At 49.7% G+C, this 20,335-nt stretch overlaps 2 protein-coding genes across 8 annotated transcripts in view; one reads left to right on the top strand and one right to left on the bottom strand.

Annotated features, from left to right (window-relative positions):
• LOC102086107 (uncharacterized) overlaps positions 1–20,335 on the bottom strand; it is a 39,145-nt gene that overhangs the window by 7,831 nt on the left and 10,979 nt on the right. For 2 of the 6 annotated variants that reach the window (XR_010467310.1, XM_065036628.1), the window contains exon 3: positions 7,729–17,882. The exons of 3 other annotated variants lie outside the window; for them this stretch is intronic. Coding sequence is in view for 1 of the 3 variants with exons in the window: in XM_065036628.1 (XP_064892700.1) it covers positions 17,505–17,882 (378 nt within the window). In the remaining 2 variants the exon portion in view is untranslated. Of the gene's footprint in view, positions 1–7,728; positions 18,033–20,335 lie in introns of those variants that run through there. One more of the 6 variants, XR_010467308.1, reaches the window with a different exon arrangement.
• Positions 115–8,348, top strand: WSB1 (WD repeat and SOCS box containing 1). Of its 2 annotated transcripts, XM_065036617.1 has the most exons (9): positions 115–306; positions 996–1,164; positions 2,103–2,371; positions 3,105–3,236; positions 3,631–3,731; positions 5,888–6,060; positions 6,340–6,453; positions 6,570–6,677; positions 7,235–8,348. In XM_065036617.1, exons 1-9 carry the CDS (start codon positions 267–269, stop codon positions 7,392–7,394), a joined length of 1,266 nt encoding a protein of 421 aa, XP_064892689.1. In that variant the 5' UTR covers positions 115–266; the 3' UTR covers positions 7,395–8,348. The 2 variants fall into 2 exon arrangements, with proteins under 2 accessions (XP_064892689.1, XP_064892690.1); XM_065036618.1 differs by lacking the exon at positions 3,105–3,236.

Genomic DNA, 20,335 nt, shown 5'->3' with positions numbered 1-20,335 from the left:
CACACGAAGGCCGAGAGCGCGGCGGGGCGGGCCGGAGGAAGGGAACGGCCGGGGGAAGGGCCGGAGGAAGGGCCGGGAGCAGCCGGGCTCCCGCGGAGCGCGGCCCCGCCAGCCGCGGGAGGAGCGAGGGAAGGCGGCGCGTCCCGCCCGCCCCTCAGCCCGCGCTACACCCCGCGCCGCCATTTTGTGCCAGTCCCTGCGTCTCCGGCCAGCGGCGGTCGCTCCGCTCCTGTCAGCTCCCACCGGTCCGAAGGGCGGCCCCGTCGATGGCCAGCTTTCCCCCGACTGTCAACGAGAAGCTCATCGGTGAGGGGCGGGCGCGGCGGGGGAGCGGGACGGGGACGGGGGGGCTCGGTTCCGCCGGCCCGGAGCGGGGCCGGTTCGGTTCGGCGGGGCGGGAGCGGCGGGGCCGGACGCGGGTGCCCCCCGTGCCCGCCCCGGGCCGGGCTGCGTGCGCGGAGCAGCCGGGGACCCGCCGGTCACCCCGCCCCGGTGCGGCGGCCGGAGAGGCCCCGCGGCTGAGGCTGCTGCTGCTGCCATTAATGGGCAAAATCCTGTGAAACTGCGTTTGGGTGTCAAGTGCTCTCACATTTTTATTTGACAGTAAAAAAAAAAACCCTACAACATCTTATTTGCTAAACAGTAAGTTATTAGGTCAAGCTGGAGCACAGTTCTACTGCTGTCTCTAGAGCTATAGTTAGAATAATTTAATATCTGGTTTCAGTACATTTTTAATTTATTTGAGTTCTGCTTCTGATATCAAGATCTTATATTACATGCCACTGGACATTTTAACCCTAAGCTGCTTCTCTTTACTCAAATCTTTTGTAGCTGAGCTGTCTTTTGTCAGTTATATGATGACAATAAGACCCCTTCCCCAGTTACTTTAAATGTCACGAAATAAAAGCAAAATACTTCACATTTTGCCTGGTTCCTGGTAACATGTTAAAGCATGCCGTGTGTTTCACGTGGGGTTGGCCCTGCTCTCTTCGCAGCGCGGCCCCGCACCGTAGGAGAGCTCCTGGCCCCCACTGCTCCTTTCGACAAGAAGTGTGGACGCGAGAACTGGACTGTGGCGTTCGCTCCCGATGGATCGTACTTCGCGTGGTCTCAAGGGCATCGCATAGTGAAGCTGGTCCCCTGGGCTCAGTGCCTCAGTAACTTGTAAGAGAAAACCACGTGCATTTGAATTCACCTGAAACACTTACGGGTTTCAAAAGAGGAGATAACTTTTAATAGATTAAAATGCATGTATTGGCTTTTTAGGCTTTGATGTCTTTGGGAAAAATCTAATTTCACAAAGTAGCAGCTGTTGTTTTATTCCTTCTGTGACCAGTGAAAGAAACAACAATATTACAGCCTCCCATAGGGTACGGAGGAGTGATTTAATAATTGGTTCAGATGCTCTGAAATACGGGGAAGTTAGAATGAAAAGGAAATTTAGAGACTGGGGCAGATCTGGACTTGTAAATTTCCTGTCAGAAAGCGGTTTGGTTTTACCTTTTAGGGTTGAATTTAGGCGAACCTCTCTCCTTACCTTCCCATTAGAACGCAGGTGAAGTTCCAGAGACACATTTTGGTTTCCCACGCAGGTTGCATTTTGGTGAAGTTGCTCACCAGCAGTTGCACCCTTCCTGTCCCAGCACAGCCCCCCTCCTGCACCCTTCCCATCCCCCCTCCTGCACCCTTCCCATCCCCCCTCCTGCACCCTTCCCGTCCCCCCTCCTGCACCCTTCCCGTCCCAGCACAGCCCCCCTCCTGCACCCTTCCCATCCCCCCTCCTGCACCCTTCCTGTCCCAGCACAGCCCCCCTCCTGCACCCTTCCCATTTTCTCAGTGGGTTAATATATAGCTCTCTACAGTGGTAAAAACATCTACAAAAGTATTAGTGTTGTTGTATAAGAAGGTTCCCAGGTGCTAATAATTTTTGAAGGTTATACAAAAAAGCTGGGTTTATAATTGGAAAGTAAAAACGCTTAATTACGGGCCTCCAAAGCGTACGTGAGGGCAACTCACAGATGTCGTTACATCTCAAAGACCTTGTTGTTCCGTCTGTTTTCCAGGAGACTTTATGCTGTTCTTTTGGATTGTCTGTTTTCCAGCTTGCTGCATGGCACAAAGAATGTTGCAAATTCTGTCAGTACAAGACTTCCAAGGCAGAACAGTGACGGGGGGCAGAAGAACAAGCCTTGTGAGCATATCATAGACTGTGGTGACATCGTGTGGAGCCTGGCGTTCGGGTCCTCGGTGCCCGAGAAGCAGAGCCGCTGTGTCAATATAGAATGGCACCGCTTCAAATTTGGGCAAGACCAGCTGCTGCTCGCAACAGGCCTGAACAACGGGCGCATCAAGATCTGGGATGCGTACACAGGTAGGGGCTGGGAGCGGAACCAGCACCTCACTGGCACTTCACGCGCCAGGAACAGCATTCATGCACTGAATAAATTGCTTACAGAATTTTGATGGGGAATCGAACCTCAAATACAAATGAAATAATCTAAAGAAAGAGCGTGAACTGCAACTAGAAACGTTCAAATGCTGCTGGAGGAAGGAACAGACGCAGGTCGTGCTTTGAGATTTAAGTGGGGGAAGGTGAAGCCTTGTTGCTGCAAGATGGTTAAGTGTGCGATTGGCTTTGCGTGTATTGGTTGTTTACTCTCCAGTCTTCTACTGGACCGTAGCTCTAATAGACTTTCAAACAAAGGGAACTTCAAAAACGTGAAGTTGCTCGCTGTTGTTGAGTATGGGGAAGGACTGTGCTCCTGAGGGCCTTTGTGGTTTTTTTAAGTAACGAGTTGTTCAGCGATAAGAGGCTGCTCTGGCGTGAGGGGATGTCCATGTTGCCGGCAGCACAGCTGGGCCAGGAGGGAACTCAGCTTTCAAAAAGTGCAACTAGTGACTAGTGAATAATTTGTCGTTACCATATCAATTTAAGCTCAGCACAGATGTCTGTCAAGAGACAAGTCCTGCCTTATTTCTAAGGCATGTGGTTTTAGTGTACAGATTTACTAGATTTTCAGGAACCTGCCTCTCGATACAGAAAGCATTTGATCTGAATAAAAGTACCGTCCTTCATTTTAAATTGTGGTGTTTTCGTGTCACAGGAAAACTCCTCCTTAACCTGATGGACCATACCGAAGTTGTTAGAGATTTAACCTTTGCCCCAGATGGCAGCTTGATTTTAGTGTCTGCGTCCAGAGACAAAACACTGCGCGTGTGGGACCTGAAAGATGACGGTACGCATCGCACCTGCTCCAGTGCAGACGACGGACAGACGCTTCCCCTCCTTTTTTATTGCTATAAAGTAGTTTAGGTCAGGATCTCTTAAAAAAATAACTCCTTTCTGTTAGTCACTCTACATGCTCTCTTGAAATCCACTACCTACTTGTACCCTAAAGGTGTAAGCTGGTATCAGGTTAAGTTAAAAAGAGCGCATGAAGTGACATTTTTGAACAGGGACGTATGGTTTAATGGCTGCGTGACGGGATTTTTAATTCTGCGGAGAATGACTCTGCACGACGTTTCGAAAAATCATATCTCATCTTATAAAGGAAGAACTAATTTGGAAAAGCTTTTCAATTTGAACTTGTAATATTTCATCAATTCTTAAAGGAACGCCTTTGTTTTTAGGAAACATGATGAAGGTGCTGAGAGGACATCAGAACTGGGTGTACGGTTGCGCATTCTCTCCAGACTCTTCTGTCCTCTGTTCCGTTGGAGCCAGTAAAGCAGTATGTGTCAGAGTTCCTGTTCATTACAGCTGCTGGATTGTGTGCATAATCATTTTAAATCTGAGTAACATTAAGCTTGTGCTCGGTGTAATGAACTTCTAATGTTTGATGATGACGTAAAAGTGCATGAAATTAAACTAGCAGATGGTGCATTGAGACACTGATTTATGAATGGAACTTGCACTGCTTTTAGTTGAGGAAACTGTGAGTGTTCTTTGAGAAAGAGTTCCACACGTCCGCACGTGTTCGTAGTGTAAATCCAAACGAGTCTAAAGCTTCCAGTGTCAGAAGTTACTTGGATTAATGCATAGAACTATTTTGTTATTGATTTTATCCTTTCTAGTTCCTGCTCACTGAAAGGGACTTTTCAAAGTCTGAGCCAGTCATGGTATCCCCCACTGAGCGAAAACCTTTCTGCGTGTTTTCTAATACAAATGGCACTCGTGTCTAAGAGATCTAGACGAAGAACAGCACGCGGGTTTTGTTTTATCCGTGTTCTCATGCCCTGCTAGAGAGCTGAAAGCAGTGCAGGTAAAGCACGGATGCCATGAGCTGCTCTTCTTGACACGGCAGCACCAGGGGGATTCAGTCCGGTCCCTGGGCTCTGGAGGTGGATGAGTGAGGCCCAGTGATGCTGAGTAAAAGCACAATCCATCACTGGCCACTGCTTTAGATCCGGGGCTGTTCCAATGCATTTTGTACCTGAAATTTGCAGTGCAGGCTGATAGAGAACAGCTGAGGTCTGGGTTGTGTCTTTTCTGTAACTAGAGCAGATGTAGATGTGTACATTGATGTCTTGAGGCTGTGTGTTTTCCATAAGCTTCTTGCTTTCCCTGTCCCAGGTGGTGGCAGCAATATTGGTGTGATTGAGGTTAAGCTGGCACCCCCGTGGTGTTAGCGGGGCAGAGAGTGGCATCTCCGGCTACCGCGCTGGGGCCGACCTTTGCCGTAGGACCGAGTACCCTTGCATTGGGCTGCAGGGTGTCCTGTACGTACGCAGGTGCTGGTTGATGTCCACTTTCGGCTTTCTTTCTGTCTTTTTTTTTTCTTTTTCTTTTTTTTTTTTTAAATAATTTTCGCAGCAGTGAAATGCACTGACTCCTAAAACTTAACTCTTTGGTTTTATGGACTGTTGGGGTCCCCTTAGAGAAACTGGTCAGCACGTTTATAACCAGTTGTAAAGTGGTTCGGCTCTGGGACATACGTGAGGCACCGAGGCTGTGTTTGCCTTGGTCAAACACATAAACGTATCCAAGACGTCAGTATTTAATCTGTGCAGTAAAACGGGGTCGGGGCAAAAAATCAAGGACCCCAATGAGCTCTGTTAGGGACATACCTTATGCTGAAGCCTTAGATTTGCTATAAAACTATGCTGTAGTGCAAGGATCGCACCTATTAAGTAATTCTGCACAGTCTTTGTTTTGATTATATATAATGTACATGCATGTAAAATCCCCGAATACTATAATCTTTTAGCAATTTTTATAATACTATATGCAATTAGCTGGGTAAATTGTAATGTTAATGTCTTTTTCACTGTTTACTTGATTTAAAATGCATAAATTGTGTCTGATAATGTGGTTAGACTTCCCTGTTGTTTTGCCAGAGACATAACTTTTGGCTGTGAAAATTCCTTTTGCTTGCAGTATCTGTTTCTCTTCCTAGGCTGACGTTGGTGATCCAAGCCAATTGTAAACAAGTGATCTTAAACTCAAAGGGATGCCACTGGAGTAACAATGTGTTAACCTTACGTTCTCTGTCTGTATATTTCTTCAAATTTTGGTAGTTACTGAAAAGAGGCGACTGTAGACTTTAACCCTATTTATTTCTGCATATTTTATTAAAATAGTTCTGTAATATGTGAACTTCAGTAAGCTACATGGTTAAATTGTGTTGCCTTTATCTTATATTTTGGCTTATTTTGTTAATAACATTTAACAAACTTGAGTTAGAACTTGCATGTCTGCTTCAATTATTTTTTTTTAAATTGATTTTAATCTGAGTACGACACTGAGCATATTTCTTAATTGTAGTAATTCATAATGCCTGATTTTAATATAATCCTAAATAAGACTAGCAGCTATACTTTAAAAAGAAAAAGTAAGTGCTTCATTGCACCCTGAGCAGAGCTATAACATTAGCTTCTTTAATTGCAGGTTTTTCTTTGGGATATGGATAAATACTCCATGATTCGGAAACTTGAAGGACATCACAATGATGTTGTAGCTTGTGAGTTTTCTCCTGATGGAGCTTTACTGGCTACTGCATCTTATGATACTCGAGTCTATGTCTGGGATCCACATATTGGAGTTATTCTTATGGAATTTGGGTAAGTAAAGCAGGCAAAATGGGAAAGCGGGAGAGCGGTGGAGATCATTTTCTCTCTGAGAAAGCATTGAAAGCGCTGCTATTTTAATGTGCACTAATGCAAGCATCTCCAACAAAGCTGAAGTGTTCAGGACTACAAGAAAGTTGCTGTAGTTCAGTTGCCGCTCCCACGGCATCGTTGCGTGCTCGGTGAACGTTTCTCGCTCAGCGGCGCTAGAGGCGGCCGCAGGAAAGGCTCCGCAGCCGCCAGCGCGCGCAGCGACCGCGTCTCTGTCTGCAGGCACCTGTTCCCCCCTCCCACTCCCATCTTCGCTGGAGGTGCCAACGACCGCTGGGTCCGGTCCGTGTCTTTCAGTCACGATGGGCTGCACATCGCCAGCCTGGCTGACGACAAGTGAGTACGAGCACAGGCTGGCGGGGCTCCTCTCCTTCCGCAGGACGGGGACTGAATACCAACTCAGCTTTTCTATTTCAGCTGACAAATTACTTCTGCTGGTCTTCCCTTTTCAGAATGGTAAGATTCTGGAGAATTGATGAAGAATATCCTGTCCAAGTTGCACCTCTGAACAACGGGCTCTGCTGTACCTTTTCTACTGATGGCAGTGTTCTAGCTGCAGGGCAAGTATACGGCTTTTTGGCTTGTTTTCCTAAAATATTAAGGCAACCCAAAAGGTTGAAAACGGTGACTAAGTGTTCTAAAAGTCTTCAGCTGTGATTTGCAATTAGATGGTTTTACTTTGGGTACTATTTGTTTAAATATGCCTGGAATAGCAGGAAAATCAAGAAGTTGATAAACTGATTTCTTATCTTTGAGAATAAATAAAAGACAGACCCACTAACATGTGGGTTGGAAAGAGACCATTAGATAAGCGAGGGCAGTTGTGTGCAGGGTGTTCACTCCGTAGCTGGCAGGTCTGCTCCAGCCTGTTCACACGCAATGAGCAGTTCTCCCTGTGCTGCTGCAGCCTGAGGGCAGAGCCCGGAGCGGGCAGAGCCGGAGCGGGCAGAGCCCGGAGCGGGCAGAGCCGGAGCGGGCAGAGCCGGAGCGGGCAGAGCCCAGCAGCAGGCGGCTCAGAGCACGTTCCCATCACCGGCCGCGGCTGGGGGAGCCTGGGCTAAGCTGACGTCAGCCCGGTGGGGTCATTCTCGTGGGGATCTGTGTTTTCTGTATGCAGGACGCAGGATGGCAGTGTGTTCTTTTGGGCAACTCCAAGACAAGTTTCCAGCCTCCAACACCTGTGTCGGATGGCAATTCGAAGAGTGATGCCCACCAGCCAAGTCAAGAACTTGCCCATCCCATCCAAAGTGGCGGAGTTCCTTTGTTACCGGATGTGAACTGAAAACCAACCAACCCAACAGAACTGGCAGTGGCCCAGCTGCTGAAACCGGCTGAACACTTGCAAGAGCCCTCAAACTGTACAGCCTTTAAGCTTAAAACTCTACAGGTTTTCAAGAGCTATTTAAAGTGATAACCTAAATACTATTTTGTCAAAATGCCTGACAGGTAAATTTGTAATATTTATAGAAAACATGGTAGAAGTATTCCTGGTGTTCTCAATTTTCTAAAGTATAACTGTGAAAACATGTACATATATAGACTTAAGCTGCTACATGTTACCAGTGTACCTTTAAAAACCGCTTTTATGATTTGTAATGTGTATCATGTATATATTGCTTTGGTAGAGCCGTCAGATGCGTCTGTGCTGTAAGGTGGAAGGATAGCTGTTATTGTGGGACACTGAGCTAGAAACAGTGTTGGCCTAAGGAAGCTGAACTGCTCTGCATGGACGTACATTGGTTGGGGTTCAGGAAACTGATCCGCAGATGAGAATGCCTGCGAGTTTATTCCACAGAGAGGTTCAGTTTGGTGTTTGAGAGCAGCGTGTGCTGTAGGAAGCGGGTTAAGGCGAGGGCTGCAGCGGATCTGATGCAACCAGAACGGTCAGCTAAGGGAAGACTCGAGTTCCAGAGCAGCAAACCAGGTGAATTTCAGTATTGGGCAGCGTTAAAGAACTATTTCCTTACATTTCTAAAAATCTAACTACTGTATTATTGCCTGATACTTTGTCTGTAATGAGAGAAATTTACAGACTCAGTTTATTATTCTTTAACCCTATAATATCTCTTTGGGGTTGATTATTGGTTAATGGCCAAAGATAAGCAAAATACTTGGTTTTGCCTTCTGTTATTTATCTGTACCTGCAGATATAAAGAATGTATGCATTGCATAAAATGCCTGATTATATATATTTTTTTGTTGAATTTTTTTATTAAAAACTTGTATAAAAACTTCCTGATACCGCATCTGGTGATTCAGCGACACTTTGTGTGTGCAGCAGCCCTAGTGCGACTGTGCTGCTGCGGGACTCGGTGCCGTTGTCCTGTTGGAGCCACAGCCCACGAGTCTTGGGGACACTGACTGTGGGGAGCTACAGCAAGATCTTCAGACCCGTTAGGCAGACAGAGGGCAAAAGTCTCGGAGAGGCGAGTGTTCCCTGCGCGAGCAGAGTGTCGGACGTGAGTGGTGGGAGTTGTGGTGGCCACAGCTGGTAGCAGCGCGTACCCTGACCGCAGCGCTTGGCTCCATCTGCAGAGCACTGTTTTGTAAGCCCCTTGTCATACCAAGCGTTACATAATTTGGGGGATGGAGCAGGTAGGGATTTTGCAACTTGCAAACAGCAGACCCACATTCTTTTCCCGCCAGGGCCAGCGGCTGGTTACAGATTAACCGTGGTGCCGGTGGGCGACGGGCACGGGATGGGCGCGCAGCACGGAGCCGCTGCTCGGGGTGAGCAGAACTGCGGCGGGGCCAAGGCCAGATGCTGAACCATCACGGCCCGATCCAGACATGTCCAGGCAGTTAAACGTGTCTGGTGATTATGACACACGGCATTACAACCTTTTTAAACTCCCTCTGCATTGACACAAACTTGCCACGTGGCAAATCCCAGACTGAAATCAGTGGGGAAGGAAGATGCACAACTGTCAAAAATGGGACATTCCACTCAACCCCGTTTGATCAAGTAATGCATCTTAATCCCTTCCTACCTTCCACCAGCTACACCACTATATAAAATAAATACAAGGAAAGAGATTATTTCATTCTCAGGCACGCCTTTAGCATTTTAGGAGCTCAGAATGCCTTGGAGCTGCAAAGGCACTTTTTCTCCAGCAGTGTGGTCCCACTGCAGGTGTGTTTTCTGATCCTGTCCTTCGGTCCTTGGGTGAACTACAAAAAGTCTGAGAAGGCAGAAAGAACTCAGAGTACGGCTGAAACAACTATAAATAGCCCCGCTGCTCCCTGTCTATCGCTACAGCGTTGTCAAGGGGCAAAACCTGCATGTCAGCTTCACTGACAGAGAAGTAATGCGGTATTTCAGTCTATTTACAGTTTAGCTTATTTTATTTACACATAAACAAAAGCAGAGAGACAACTGGCAAGAGCCAGCAAGCGATCTCCTCCAGGGAGCGCGGCCCAGACACCCAGGACGCCTTTCCAGGAAGATCTCCCTGAGCACTGGTTCCAAACACCATCAACCGGCTCCGCTCTCTCCAAGGAGTACTACAGAACAAGGGACGGAACCTGCTCAGGAGGTAAAACCCGGCTTGCCAGGAAACGGGGCACATCTGGCCTAGTTAAAACAGCTCACAAAGAAAAACCGAACCGAGCAGCACCTTGGTGTTGCTGCGCTGTTCTGCTGGGCTGAGCACAACTGGGCTTAGATCTGTTCACAGCCATCTAGAAACATATTCTGCATGACGAGTACTTCTGTGCTGAGTGCGATTAACATCCACAAGCCCTTTTACACCCTGTTCCTCAGCGTGCGCCGTGTCCGCACTCAGCAGGGCAGAGCTGGTTCTGCAGCGCGCGGCCACGCCGCTCGCCTCCTCCCGCTATTGCGAACACGGGGACACAGCAGAGACAATGAACAGGAAAAAGGGATGACGCGGCAGCTGGCAGAATTTCCTGACAGAAGCAGAAGAACCAAGCAAAGGAAGACAGACACAAATAAATAATTGAGAATCACCGGGAGGACATTAAACCTGGTTGGGAAGCACCGTGACAGACAAGTTACTACCGCTGGCGCTCCTTGTAGCACCACAAGACTCTGGGGCTTTTGGGTGATAACCATTTTTGCAGAGTGATGTCTGATGCCCTTCCACGAATCTAATAGCACAAGACTTATTTTTACTCAGTGCATATTTAGCCTCCCTTCCATTTGCTCGTAACAGCACTTTCCGACAGACCCGCACGCCTGAGCAGCACAAACTTTGAGGACTGAAGCTGCTGTTTCGACTTAGACAAGAACATTTCCAGAAGCACAAGCAAGGCAGCGATGACTTACAGGAGAGGAGCAGCGGCAGGTGGCCGGGGCGCCGGGACCAGCACGGGCAGCAGGAGCAGCGGGAGCATCCCAGCAGCAGCACTGGCCTGGCACAAAAAGGGGATTCCCCAAAGAAGCCTGGGAGGGAGGAACCAAAGAGGTGCAGAGGAGCTTCCTCAGGAAAACAGACCTTGGGCTTTATATAAATTCCCTCCCAGGTGTTTTAAGCAACAGCTGTCAAGGAGAAGATGAGGGAAAATAAAGGCAATCTGGGCTAACAAGCCGGCCCGGCCCCAGCCCCCAGGTGCTGCCCTGGCAAAGCCTGCGCTTGAACTGCCAAAGTCTCTGTCACACGGGCCCTAGAACGATCAGGTTGGATCCTCGTGGTGTAAATACCAGAGAGCTAAGCACTTTTAATTTGAAAATAGAGCCCTACGTAGCTTCCCGCTACCTCCATCCACCAGCGGCCTGCGGTGAGGGGTAAAGAATTTAATGTGATTTATTTTTTTAATACTGAATGAGCTCTTCCATTGGGACAGTTCAGAAATAGGTGGACAAGTCCCATGACCTCTTCTCCTTACATATGACGATATTGTCATGAAGGACAAAGGTTATGTAAGATGGGAAATGCGGTAAAGGTGTCAGGCAGAAGCTGTTTATGCCATGGATTATTTCAGGTTAGAACCCCCGAGGGAGGCGGACGGTTCCGTGTGACACCGGCTGCTGCACGGGGTGGTTTTGTTTTGCAAACCCTCCGCACAGCACATAAAGCCAGCTGCAATCAGCTGGTTCAGACAGCTTTCGTTATGGATGTACTGGAGTGAAAAGACAGCCAGTGTAAACTTCAGATAAGTAATCAGTAACTTTGTTGAAGTCACTCTAACAATATTAGTTATCAGCAAGGTTATGCTTTGCAGAACCAGTTGAATTCCAGACAGAAGTTCTGGGGCAGATATGATTTGTTTCTAACAGATCAGAAGATCCTGACGCTCACTCTTACTCCAGATGGCCGAGCTCTTTGTTGCATCAAGGAGAAGGATATTCGCATCTGGGCTCTTAGCGCTGGCAGAGCGGGGCTGCATGGCAGACACGGAGCGCGGCTCCCGCGCTCCCCTGCGCCTCCACAGGCCCCGCAGCCTGCAGCCGGCCCCGCCGGCCCCGCGCACGGCGGGACAACCTCCCACTGAACCGGGTCCGCTGCCCCGTGAACACACGTGTTACACGGCCGTCAGCCCCGACCAGCTGTGCGCAGCTGTGCTCCCTCTGCCAGCTGCACACCAGCCCCTTCCCGGAGCCGCGTTAGAACCATAACCAAAGACAGGAGCCGAGGAGCATTTGAAGCTGGAAAGACAGCCGCAGGAAGCTTTTCCTTCCTTCCCACCCCTTTCCGATCTGAACTGCCATTGAGCTGTGCTTTCTCCCGTCTGAATCTTTCCAGACCTCGTACGCCCTGCAGCGTGGGGGTTGTGACGCGCCAGCTGGTCTGGCCCTTGAATTCACCCTTTGCCTCCTGAAAGCACAGGATTAGCTGCTTGGGCGGATATGACTCGATTTCAAAGCATCACTAAGACTGCATTTTTATTCCTCAGATCAGAGAAGGTTAATTGGTGAACCAGCCACGCAAGTCAACAGCAGCTTTGAGTTCCTTTTTATTTTGTCAATAAATGCCACAGTTGAAGAGAGATGGCTAAATACTAATTCAGCAGCTACACTGGACACATATCCTTTAAAGGTGAATTATAAAAGGAAATTGTATGTATAGGGTGTCATTTACTGCTCTACTAGAACAAGCACATTTTTTTCTGCTTCTTTTTATGGCTTTTTTGTTACTGTTTCAATGTCAGGCCACAGGAATCTCATTGTGCTACGTACACATGGCAAACCAGAAACCTCACCAGGTCAATGACCCCTGGAAACGTCTCCTTTTTAACTATACCAGTATAACTAAAGCTCGAAGATTTTACTGGTGCTGCTTCCCTCTCTGTTTCTCCAGAAGAGAAGCACCTCTGCGGCAGACTGTCCGAATCTGCTTTCAAACGGTATAACACCAAATGCAAAAAAGCACCTTGTACCAGAATAAATACGAATATGGAAAACTTAAATTGAAATGATATGGAAAAAATATATACCCTGTTGGCAGAGTAAATGCACATCTCCCTGGGCACCTGCACGGGAGCCATCAGGGTATGTTTTGATGGCGCTATTAATTATTGACCAGGTCACGGCAGAAGAAACACGTCCAGAGGAAAGATTTAAAAAAGAAATATTGCTTCATCTTAATTGCATCAGGGGAAAGAAAAAATCAACCCCCACCAAGGTCCATTGCAGATAACAGTAGTGGGAAGACTTAGTTTAGGAAGAACTTTGCTCCTGATGTGGCGTGTCACGGGACCGAGATCCCGCGTGCTGCCGTCCCAGCCAGAGAGCTGCTCCGCTTTGTGTCGGGCTGCTGGCGTTCCCGAACTCAGCATCCTCCAGGAACGGGGCGGCTGAGAAACCAGCCCCCCGCCAGCGCTCAGCACCAGCTGCGAGCCAGCCGGCCACCCCCGCACAAAGGGAGGCACCACGGGATTGTCTCCACACGCATCCCACAGTTCATGCAACCCTATTAATCAAGTGAGGCAGCTACAATTAGCACACTCATGAGAACAAACAAGAATTAGGTGGGCGGTACATTTTTTCTGTTGTTGCTATAAATCGGCGCTAAATCTGGCCTGTAAATTGCTGATGCCATCTCTCCGATCTCAGCGCTATCGCTATGGTAGGTGAGTTTGACGTACTGCCCAGAGGACGTTCTCCTGACTGCCCTTACACACCCCGTGTGAAAATCCAGCTACAGCGAGTCCATCACAACAGTAACCTGATCAATGCGTGACCAGATCCCGATGAGTCACGTCCGCAGCAAAGACAGACTTGCCATGAAGAAAGGGCGGGTTGGTGTTCGTGCGGTGCCGTGGGTTGCTGTGGGCTGCGCACCCCGTCCCCGTGTGGCCCACACGGTGCTGCCCAGCTGAGCGCCCACGGCTCCCCCTGGGCCGGGAAAAGCTCAGCACTTGTGCTGCCATGGGCACCAATGCTGTGCGTGGAGTCACCACGGTGTCCCCGGGGAAGGGACAAACACCACGCGGCTCCACAAGGTTTATTTGCTGTGCCCACTGGCTCGTGAGACATCAGCGAGGCTGGAAGGGGACTGACCTCACGGGGCTGCTGTTTGTGAGGAGCTGCCAGGATGGCGCTCAGCCAGCACACGTGTGCATCTTCCGATGTGACCCTCTGGGGACAGAGGCTCGAGGCACTAAATATCGGAAAACAACCCGCCCCGGCTCAGCGGAACACACGCTGTCCCTGGCCAGGAAGGGTCTCTTTGCAGCTAATTGGCACAATCAGACCTGGAGGGTTGATGGAAACAACACCGCCACTGTCCCCAGAACGGTACGCAGGCCAGATCATGAGCTCTTTTGGCAACAGACTCCAAAAGAAATGAGTTCAAGATGTCCACCTGTGTGGATACAGAACTTCTCCAACGACCCTTTCCCTGTGGAGCTCTTCACCCAGCGCCAGACCCCGCGTTCCCCTCAAGAGATCCTCACGTTCAGCTGCGAGGATGTTTCGTGCAATGGGACGTGTTTCCTCTTTTCAGTATCAGTTCTGTCTAGCAATTCATAAGAAATGTGACGTTGAGGATTTTTTTAGTATAGTTTTTTTCTTAAAAGCTCAATTCTGGAGCAAAATTATCTGAGCTGATTCTCATCTCAAAGGAAGAGGAGCAGAATTTTGTTATATTTCTACAGAAATTTTGAGAATATGATCTCTAATTTTTTCCGTACCAAAATCAAGATGTAACAAGGTACCTGGTTCATGTTATTTTTAAGGCCACACGCTTTTTAAAGACAGGCTCAGCATTTTGTACCGATGCTCACACCTGAGCTGAGTGCGGCTGCAGCGCCGTGCCCTGACCCCGTGTGTATCCCAGTGAGCCGGGATCTGTTCAGCTTCTCCTGAGAGGCTGCGATTGGTTTGACTTGTTGCTGTATTCGTCAGGAAAGAAGGCACGGGGAAGGAAGGGGAAGAAAGCCCTTTAAAAAAACCCAGTGAAAAAGGTTGGATGGATGTGTGAGAACGCACGGGTGGGCAGAGCAGAGCCCTGTCCGGGTGTGCAGTGCTCTCTGCTGGGTCACACGCGCTATTGCTCACCTGCTGGGACACGGAAACCGCTTCCCCACCGAAACCGAGGGAGCTGCTGCCTTCGGGTACCTGCCCCGGGCCCGGAGTTCTGCAAGAAATGGGCAACTCTGTGCTGTCGAGCCTCAAGGTGCCACCTGCTCTATAACTGCAGAAATCATTTGCAAACAAGAGACACGCAGCCCCAAATCCAGCATTGTGTAGGGACGTTGCTACAGAGCCCTGCGGCTCCTTTGCTGCAGCTTTGGCCGTGGTCTGAGCCCGGGCAGGGGTGATGGGCCCAGGCAGGGGTGACAGGACCAGGCAGTTGTGACAGCACCGGGCAGGTGTGACGGCACCGGGCAGGTGTGACAGCACCGGGCAGTTGTGACGGCACCGGGCAGGTGTGACGGCACCGGGCAGGTGTGACGGCACCGGGCAGTTGTGACGGCACCGGGCAGCAGCTGCACCACTGGCTGCCCCAGCACAGGTCCTGCTCACCACGACGGCTCCTGCGGGAGGCCCTGGGGTTCACCAGTGACCTCCCCGTGTTTATGCACAAAGGTAGAGACTCGGCTTAGAGTGGAGAAAGTAGCTCTTCAGCAGGTCATAAAGCCAGGGTGTGTTTGCAGGGGGATTTGGAGAGAGACTCCTGCAGCAGCTCCGCTCTGCAGCACGACAGCCATTTGCACCCTGTTGCAGGCAGGATTTGTCAGCTGCAGAGAAAGAAAATGAGCTGTGTGGGATTTTCTGTCCCGTTAGTGTCCTGGTTTCTTGTCAAGTTGCCAGCTGCTCGTGTACGTTGTAAGCAACAGCACCCAGTGTGAAAGAGCTCTGTCAAGGCTCTGACTTCTTTTGTTTCCCCTGCTTCGTTTGGAAATAAGCTACGCGTGAAAAGCAAACACATGTAAGACTTCAATGCCTTTTTCCCTGAATACACACCTCTGTCAGCTCTTCAGTCTCTCACCCTTCTAGGACTAAAGGTCATTGGGCCACACGTGAACTGCTGCCCTGGGAGAGGAAGGAAATCACGCGTTCCGCACAGCTTTCTAGGCCTTTCTCCATCGACTTTGTGGACGAATCACCAGAGCGTGACGGCCGCCGATGGTGACTAGAGACCGGCGTCTACCAAAACCTGGCTTCCTCTTCGAAAGCTGCTCACTTGACATCCGCAAACAGTATTTTTATGGGCCTGCAAACAATCATGCTTTTGTTTGGCGGGGCTGGATTGGAAGAGTCCTTTTGCTGGAAAGTGTCGGGAGAGTTCCAGCTAAAGCTGCTTATTTTCATCACTTCTGGGAAAGACCAGCCTGGCTCCCGGCCTGAGGAAGAGTGGAAAAACGGCTCTTCCAGCAAGGATTGAGGAACTGCCTTCTGAAATTGTCCCAAACACAATGAAGCCATCAGTCACCACTTCATAGGCTTCCAGCTTCATAACGACTTTGTCCTCTGTCACACATAGATGACATTTTGTTAAAGAATTGAGGTTTTGTTGCAACTATAAAATCTTATTGTTCTGTTTAGCTCACCATCCCCAACCCTTCTCTTGCAAACGTCTTTCACTGCTATGAAGTTAACAGTTCCTTCTCCAGCACGGCAGCTGCGGGAAAGCTGGATTTCAGACACAGGCAACTTGATCCCACTTACAGCTCTGCAACCATCTTCCTGCTTGTGCGGCCTGAGCATCTTGCTGCTGCACACCAGTGTGAGGAGGTAAATGTGCAAGAGGCATGTTGGGAACGCAGCGCCTCTTGGAATACCCGTATCAATAACACTGTGTTTTGCTTGACGGATATCACGCTCACATGGGGACAAAGAGCCTCTTCCTTGTTGACAAAGCAACCTCAGGCTTGCAACATCACACCCATCACCGATCTTTCAGAAGGCTCCTTCGGGAAGTGCATTTGGGAAGGGTTATAACCAGGTAGCGCTCATGGTCAGGAAAGAAATTCCAGGAATAGCAGGTATGAAATCATGTCTCTAGCCCACATGCGATCCAAGGACTATTTCTAGGAAGAAGCCTACACTTCAAGTTTAACAGTGGGTCTTTTAGGACTTGTTTCTATTATAAAGATGAATTTACTTAAGTGAGCATTGCCTGACTTTACAGAGTCACGTGAAATACCTGAGGGTGCCCAAGAGACCTTTTCAGTGCAGTATAGAGGCTAAAATTAGCAGGGGCATGCGAGAATGTTTAGGAAAATGCATGAGAGTGGCATTTACAGAGGAACGGGACCTTGGGAGTCTTGCACGACACGCACTGTGAGTCAGGGCAAACGGGCCCTGAGCTCTTACTGTGCCTTTGGTATTCTTCCCCTTTCTTTACTCCTGCACGTCGTACGACCACCGTGTCCTCGCGGGTGCGGCACCGGAGCATCACCTCGCTCTGCGTCCTGACGCCTCGGGAGGCACAGGCGTTCTGCAGCGCGTTTGACACAGAGGCCGAACGTACCCAGAGACACGCGAGGTCTGTGTCACAGCAGAGCCGTGAACACAGATTTCCTGTGTCTTGGGTTAATTCTTTCTTTAAAAACAAAAGAGATGGGGCTGGATGCTAGAAATGAGAAGCCAGAATTTTAACAATGCCTTATTTCTTAGCAAATGTGCCGTTTATTTGGTAACCCTTAATTAATTGATTTAGATACAGAATTAATAAGGCTTGTTAAAATACCGAATCTACTAATAAATGTTAACACCTACACAAGGTAACGCTCTCCTGTTTTTCTTGACCTTTTAATTGAGGTCAAATATTGGGCACCGCTGTATTTTTTTTTAGAGAGAACTTTTGTTTCTTGGGCTCAGGACTCACTCGCTGGGCCAGAGAGACCTGGCATTGCTGCTGGAGGTCAGTTTCTTTAAATAAAAAAGTAATCCAGATCAATGTGGGATTACAGGGCACAAAATCTCCTCATGGCTAAGCAGAGTCAGTGTTCTTGGATGGCAGAACTGCCCTCAAGTTTCAGTTTGCAATGGAATTCCTGTTGGCTGCTGGGCTCCTCTCCCAGCCCCAGCTTGCCGTCAGCCGAGCGGTGCTGGTCGCGGCAGGGACGCTGGTCGCGGCAGGGACGCTGGTCACAGCAGGGACGCTGGTGACGGCAGGGACGCTGGTCACGACAGGGACACTGGTCACGGCAGGGATGCTGGTCACGACAGGGACGCTGGTGACGGCAGGGATGCTGGTCACGGCAGGGATGCTGGTCACGACAGGGACGCTGGTCATGACAGGGACACTGGTCACGGCAGGGACACTGGTCACGGCAGGGACGCTGGTCACGGCAGGGACGCTGGTGACGGCAGGGACGCTGGTCACGGCAGGGATGCTCCCATGGGAGGGATGCTAAAAGGTGCCAAAAGGTCAGCTGAGCACACAGGAAAATCCAGCCCTATGAACCTGGCACCATTACTTCCCTCACTGCTGCTGGGACTCAGCGGTGTTTCTGGTCACAGCGGCCAACTTTCGGTGTTGTGGCAAAAGATTAGATCTTATCTGTGTTCAAAGAAACAGGAAGGGAATTCTCAATGTGTACACAAGGCTAAATCCAGAGTTATGCTGAGCCCGTGACTTCCATGGGGAGCCCAATCTCTTTCTGAAATTGCCTCAGCACACACACGCAGACGCCTCTCATTTTCAGGTCTCTTTGTTTCCGTATTTATTTTTACCTCCCATGAGATCATCACTAGCAGCAGGAACCATTCGAATTGTCTCTGCGCTTCTGACAGCAGCAGGAACATTTTGCTCAGCAGAGGAAGCCAGTCAAGGAAAGTGTTCAGAGCTCACTTCAGGAGGGGTCTGTACATCAGGATTCCCCCCTGCGCACACAGAAAGGGTGTTACACTGCGGGGTACCCACATTGCTCACTCCCCCAAGAAAGGAGGGATGCCGAAAGCGATGGAGGGCTCTGTCCACGAGACAGATGTCTGTTGTGGTTGCTGAACGACACATCTGTCTGCTAGAAATAGAATTCTGATGAACCCACCGAGTGGTGAGCAAGCTCAGAGCTGGCCACCAGCCTGAAATGACTTCAAAGCTCTGAGCTGGGCCCAAGGGGTCCAACATCCTCTTCCTCTGATCTCGCACAACACCTGTGCTCAAGCAACAGCCACCGCCAGGAGCTCCTTTTCCTGACCAGAGATGCTGAGACTTACACATCAGGGGCTGAAGGCAAAGCTGTGCCAAGAACATCAAAGTCAACTCCTACTGGCAACTGTACCTTTGAGGAAAGTAGGATATTGCTTATGCAGGACATCAGCAACGATTTCAGAATAGCTATGTTTAAAAAAATAACAACTTCAACAACAGGAAACAAAGAAGGGAAAGATCTGAAACCAAAGTTATCCAACAGAGAATATGTTATAGCATGGGACTCCAGTGATAAGACTCAAACCAGTCAAGCAGCCACCTGAAAAAATATTCCACCAGGACACAAGAGCGAGTAACTGTTAGGGAGTGTTAGTGTGTAGTGGAGATGATTAGAGGCCGTCCCGGACAGTTATCTCTACATCTCAGCTATTGGTAGAGTGCACCGAGTAGGTAGAGGGGTAGGTACCATTTAGGTACCATTCCCTTCAGATTGATCTAAATCGCCTGGAATGCACTAATTTCACCCACCCTCACCCTCTAGCCTGGCGCGTACCGGCTGCACGATTCATTTCTCGAAGGTCGCCGCCTCAGACAGCCGGAAGACCAGCGTGTTAAATTAATCTAATGAAAACAGCTGTCTCCCGGCAGGATTACATTTTTTCATTTCCTGTGATTGTCTGCAGTTCCCGCCGGGGAGCACCGACCCCGCGGGCCACAGCTCTGCCCACAGCTCTGCCCACAGCTCTGCCCATAGCTCTGCCCACAGCTCTGCCCACAGCTCTGCCCATAGCTCTGCCCATAGCTCTGCCCACAGCTCTGCCCATAGCTCTGCCCACAGCTCTGCCCACAGCTCTGCCCATAGCTCTGCCCACAGCTCTGCCCACACCTCTGCCCATAGCTCTGCCCACAGCTCTGCCCACAGCTCTGCCCATAGCTCTGCCCACAGCTCTGCCCACAGCTCTGTCCACAGCTCTGCCCATAGCTCTGCCCATAGCTCTGCCCACAGCTCTGCCCACAGCTCTGCCCATAGCTCTGCCCATAGCTCTGCCCACAGCTCTGCCCATAGCTCTGCCCATAGCTCTGCCCACAGCTCTGCCCATAGCTCTGCCCATAGCTCTGCCCACAGCTCTGCCCATAGCTCTGCCCACAGCTCTGCCCACAGCTCTGCCCACAGCTCTGCCCACACCTCTGCCCATAGCTCTGCCCACAGCTCTGCCCATAGCTCTGCCCATAGCTCTGCCCATACCAGAGAGCCTGTGATACCAGAGACCCTATGGCGCCGTGCGAGGGATGCGAGAAGGGGATCTACGGCCCCTCATCATTTACTCCCTTTGTGACATCACTGCAGAAAATTTATCTAAGTAACCTGATAAGCTTTTCAGGGGTGGGTTTTTTTTTCACTTTTAAATCAGTATGAGCTCCATTGTTGCTTCAGATAAGCAGCCATTTGGGGTTATTTGCAAACTGCAGATAAGATGACAGTCTCCTGGAGGCTTTTGTTGCCTCTTTTTGACAGTGGCTTTTTGTTTCTCCCCCTCTTTATATGAAAGTTCTCTATGAGATTGTTCTGTGTGTGGAGGGAAGTACAGAAATCACAAGTGGTTGTGGAACTAGTGAGCTGGCTCCCCTGCAGCCCCTCGGCCCGTCCAGCACCGTGCAGAGCCGCCTGGGCACCGGCGCGCTCCGAAACGGGAATGTTCTCTGTTAAA

The sequence above is a fragment of the Columba livia genome, chromosome 20 (assembly GCF_036013475.1).
Source record: "Columba livia isolate bColLiv1 breed racing homer chromosome 20, bColLiv1.pat.W.v2, whole genome shotgun sequence".
Taxonomy (NCBI): domain Eukaryota; kingdom Metazoa; phylum Chordata; class Aves; order Columbiformes; family Columbidae; genus Columba; species Columba livia.
The sequence above is the reverse complement of the archived record's forward strand: the minus strand, read 5'-3'. Positions and strand labels throughout refer to the sequence as shown.

What these genes read in the sequence shown, in the direction of transcription:
- WSB1 (XM_065036617.1), top strand. Translation starts at nt 267, where the DNA reads ATGGCCAGCTTTCCCCCGACTGTCAACGAGAAGCTCATCG. An exon ending in GATCTGGGATGCGTACACAG is followed by an intron (nt 2,372 to 3,104) that starts GTAGGGGCTGGG and finishes TTCGTGTCACAG; the next exon opens with GAAAACTCCTCCTTAACCTG. An exon ending in CCGTTGGAGCCAGTAAAGCA is followed by an intron (nt 3,732 to 5,887) that starts GTATGTGTCAGA and finishes CTTTAATTGCAG; the next exon opens with GTTTTTCTTTGGGATATGGA.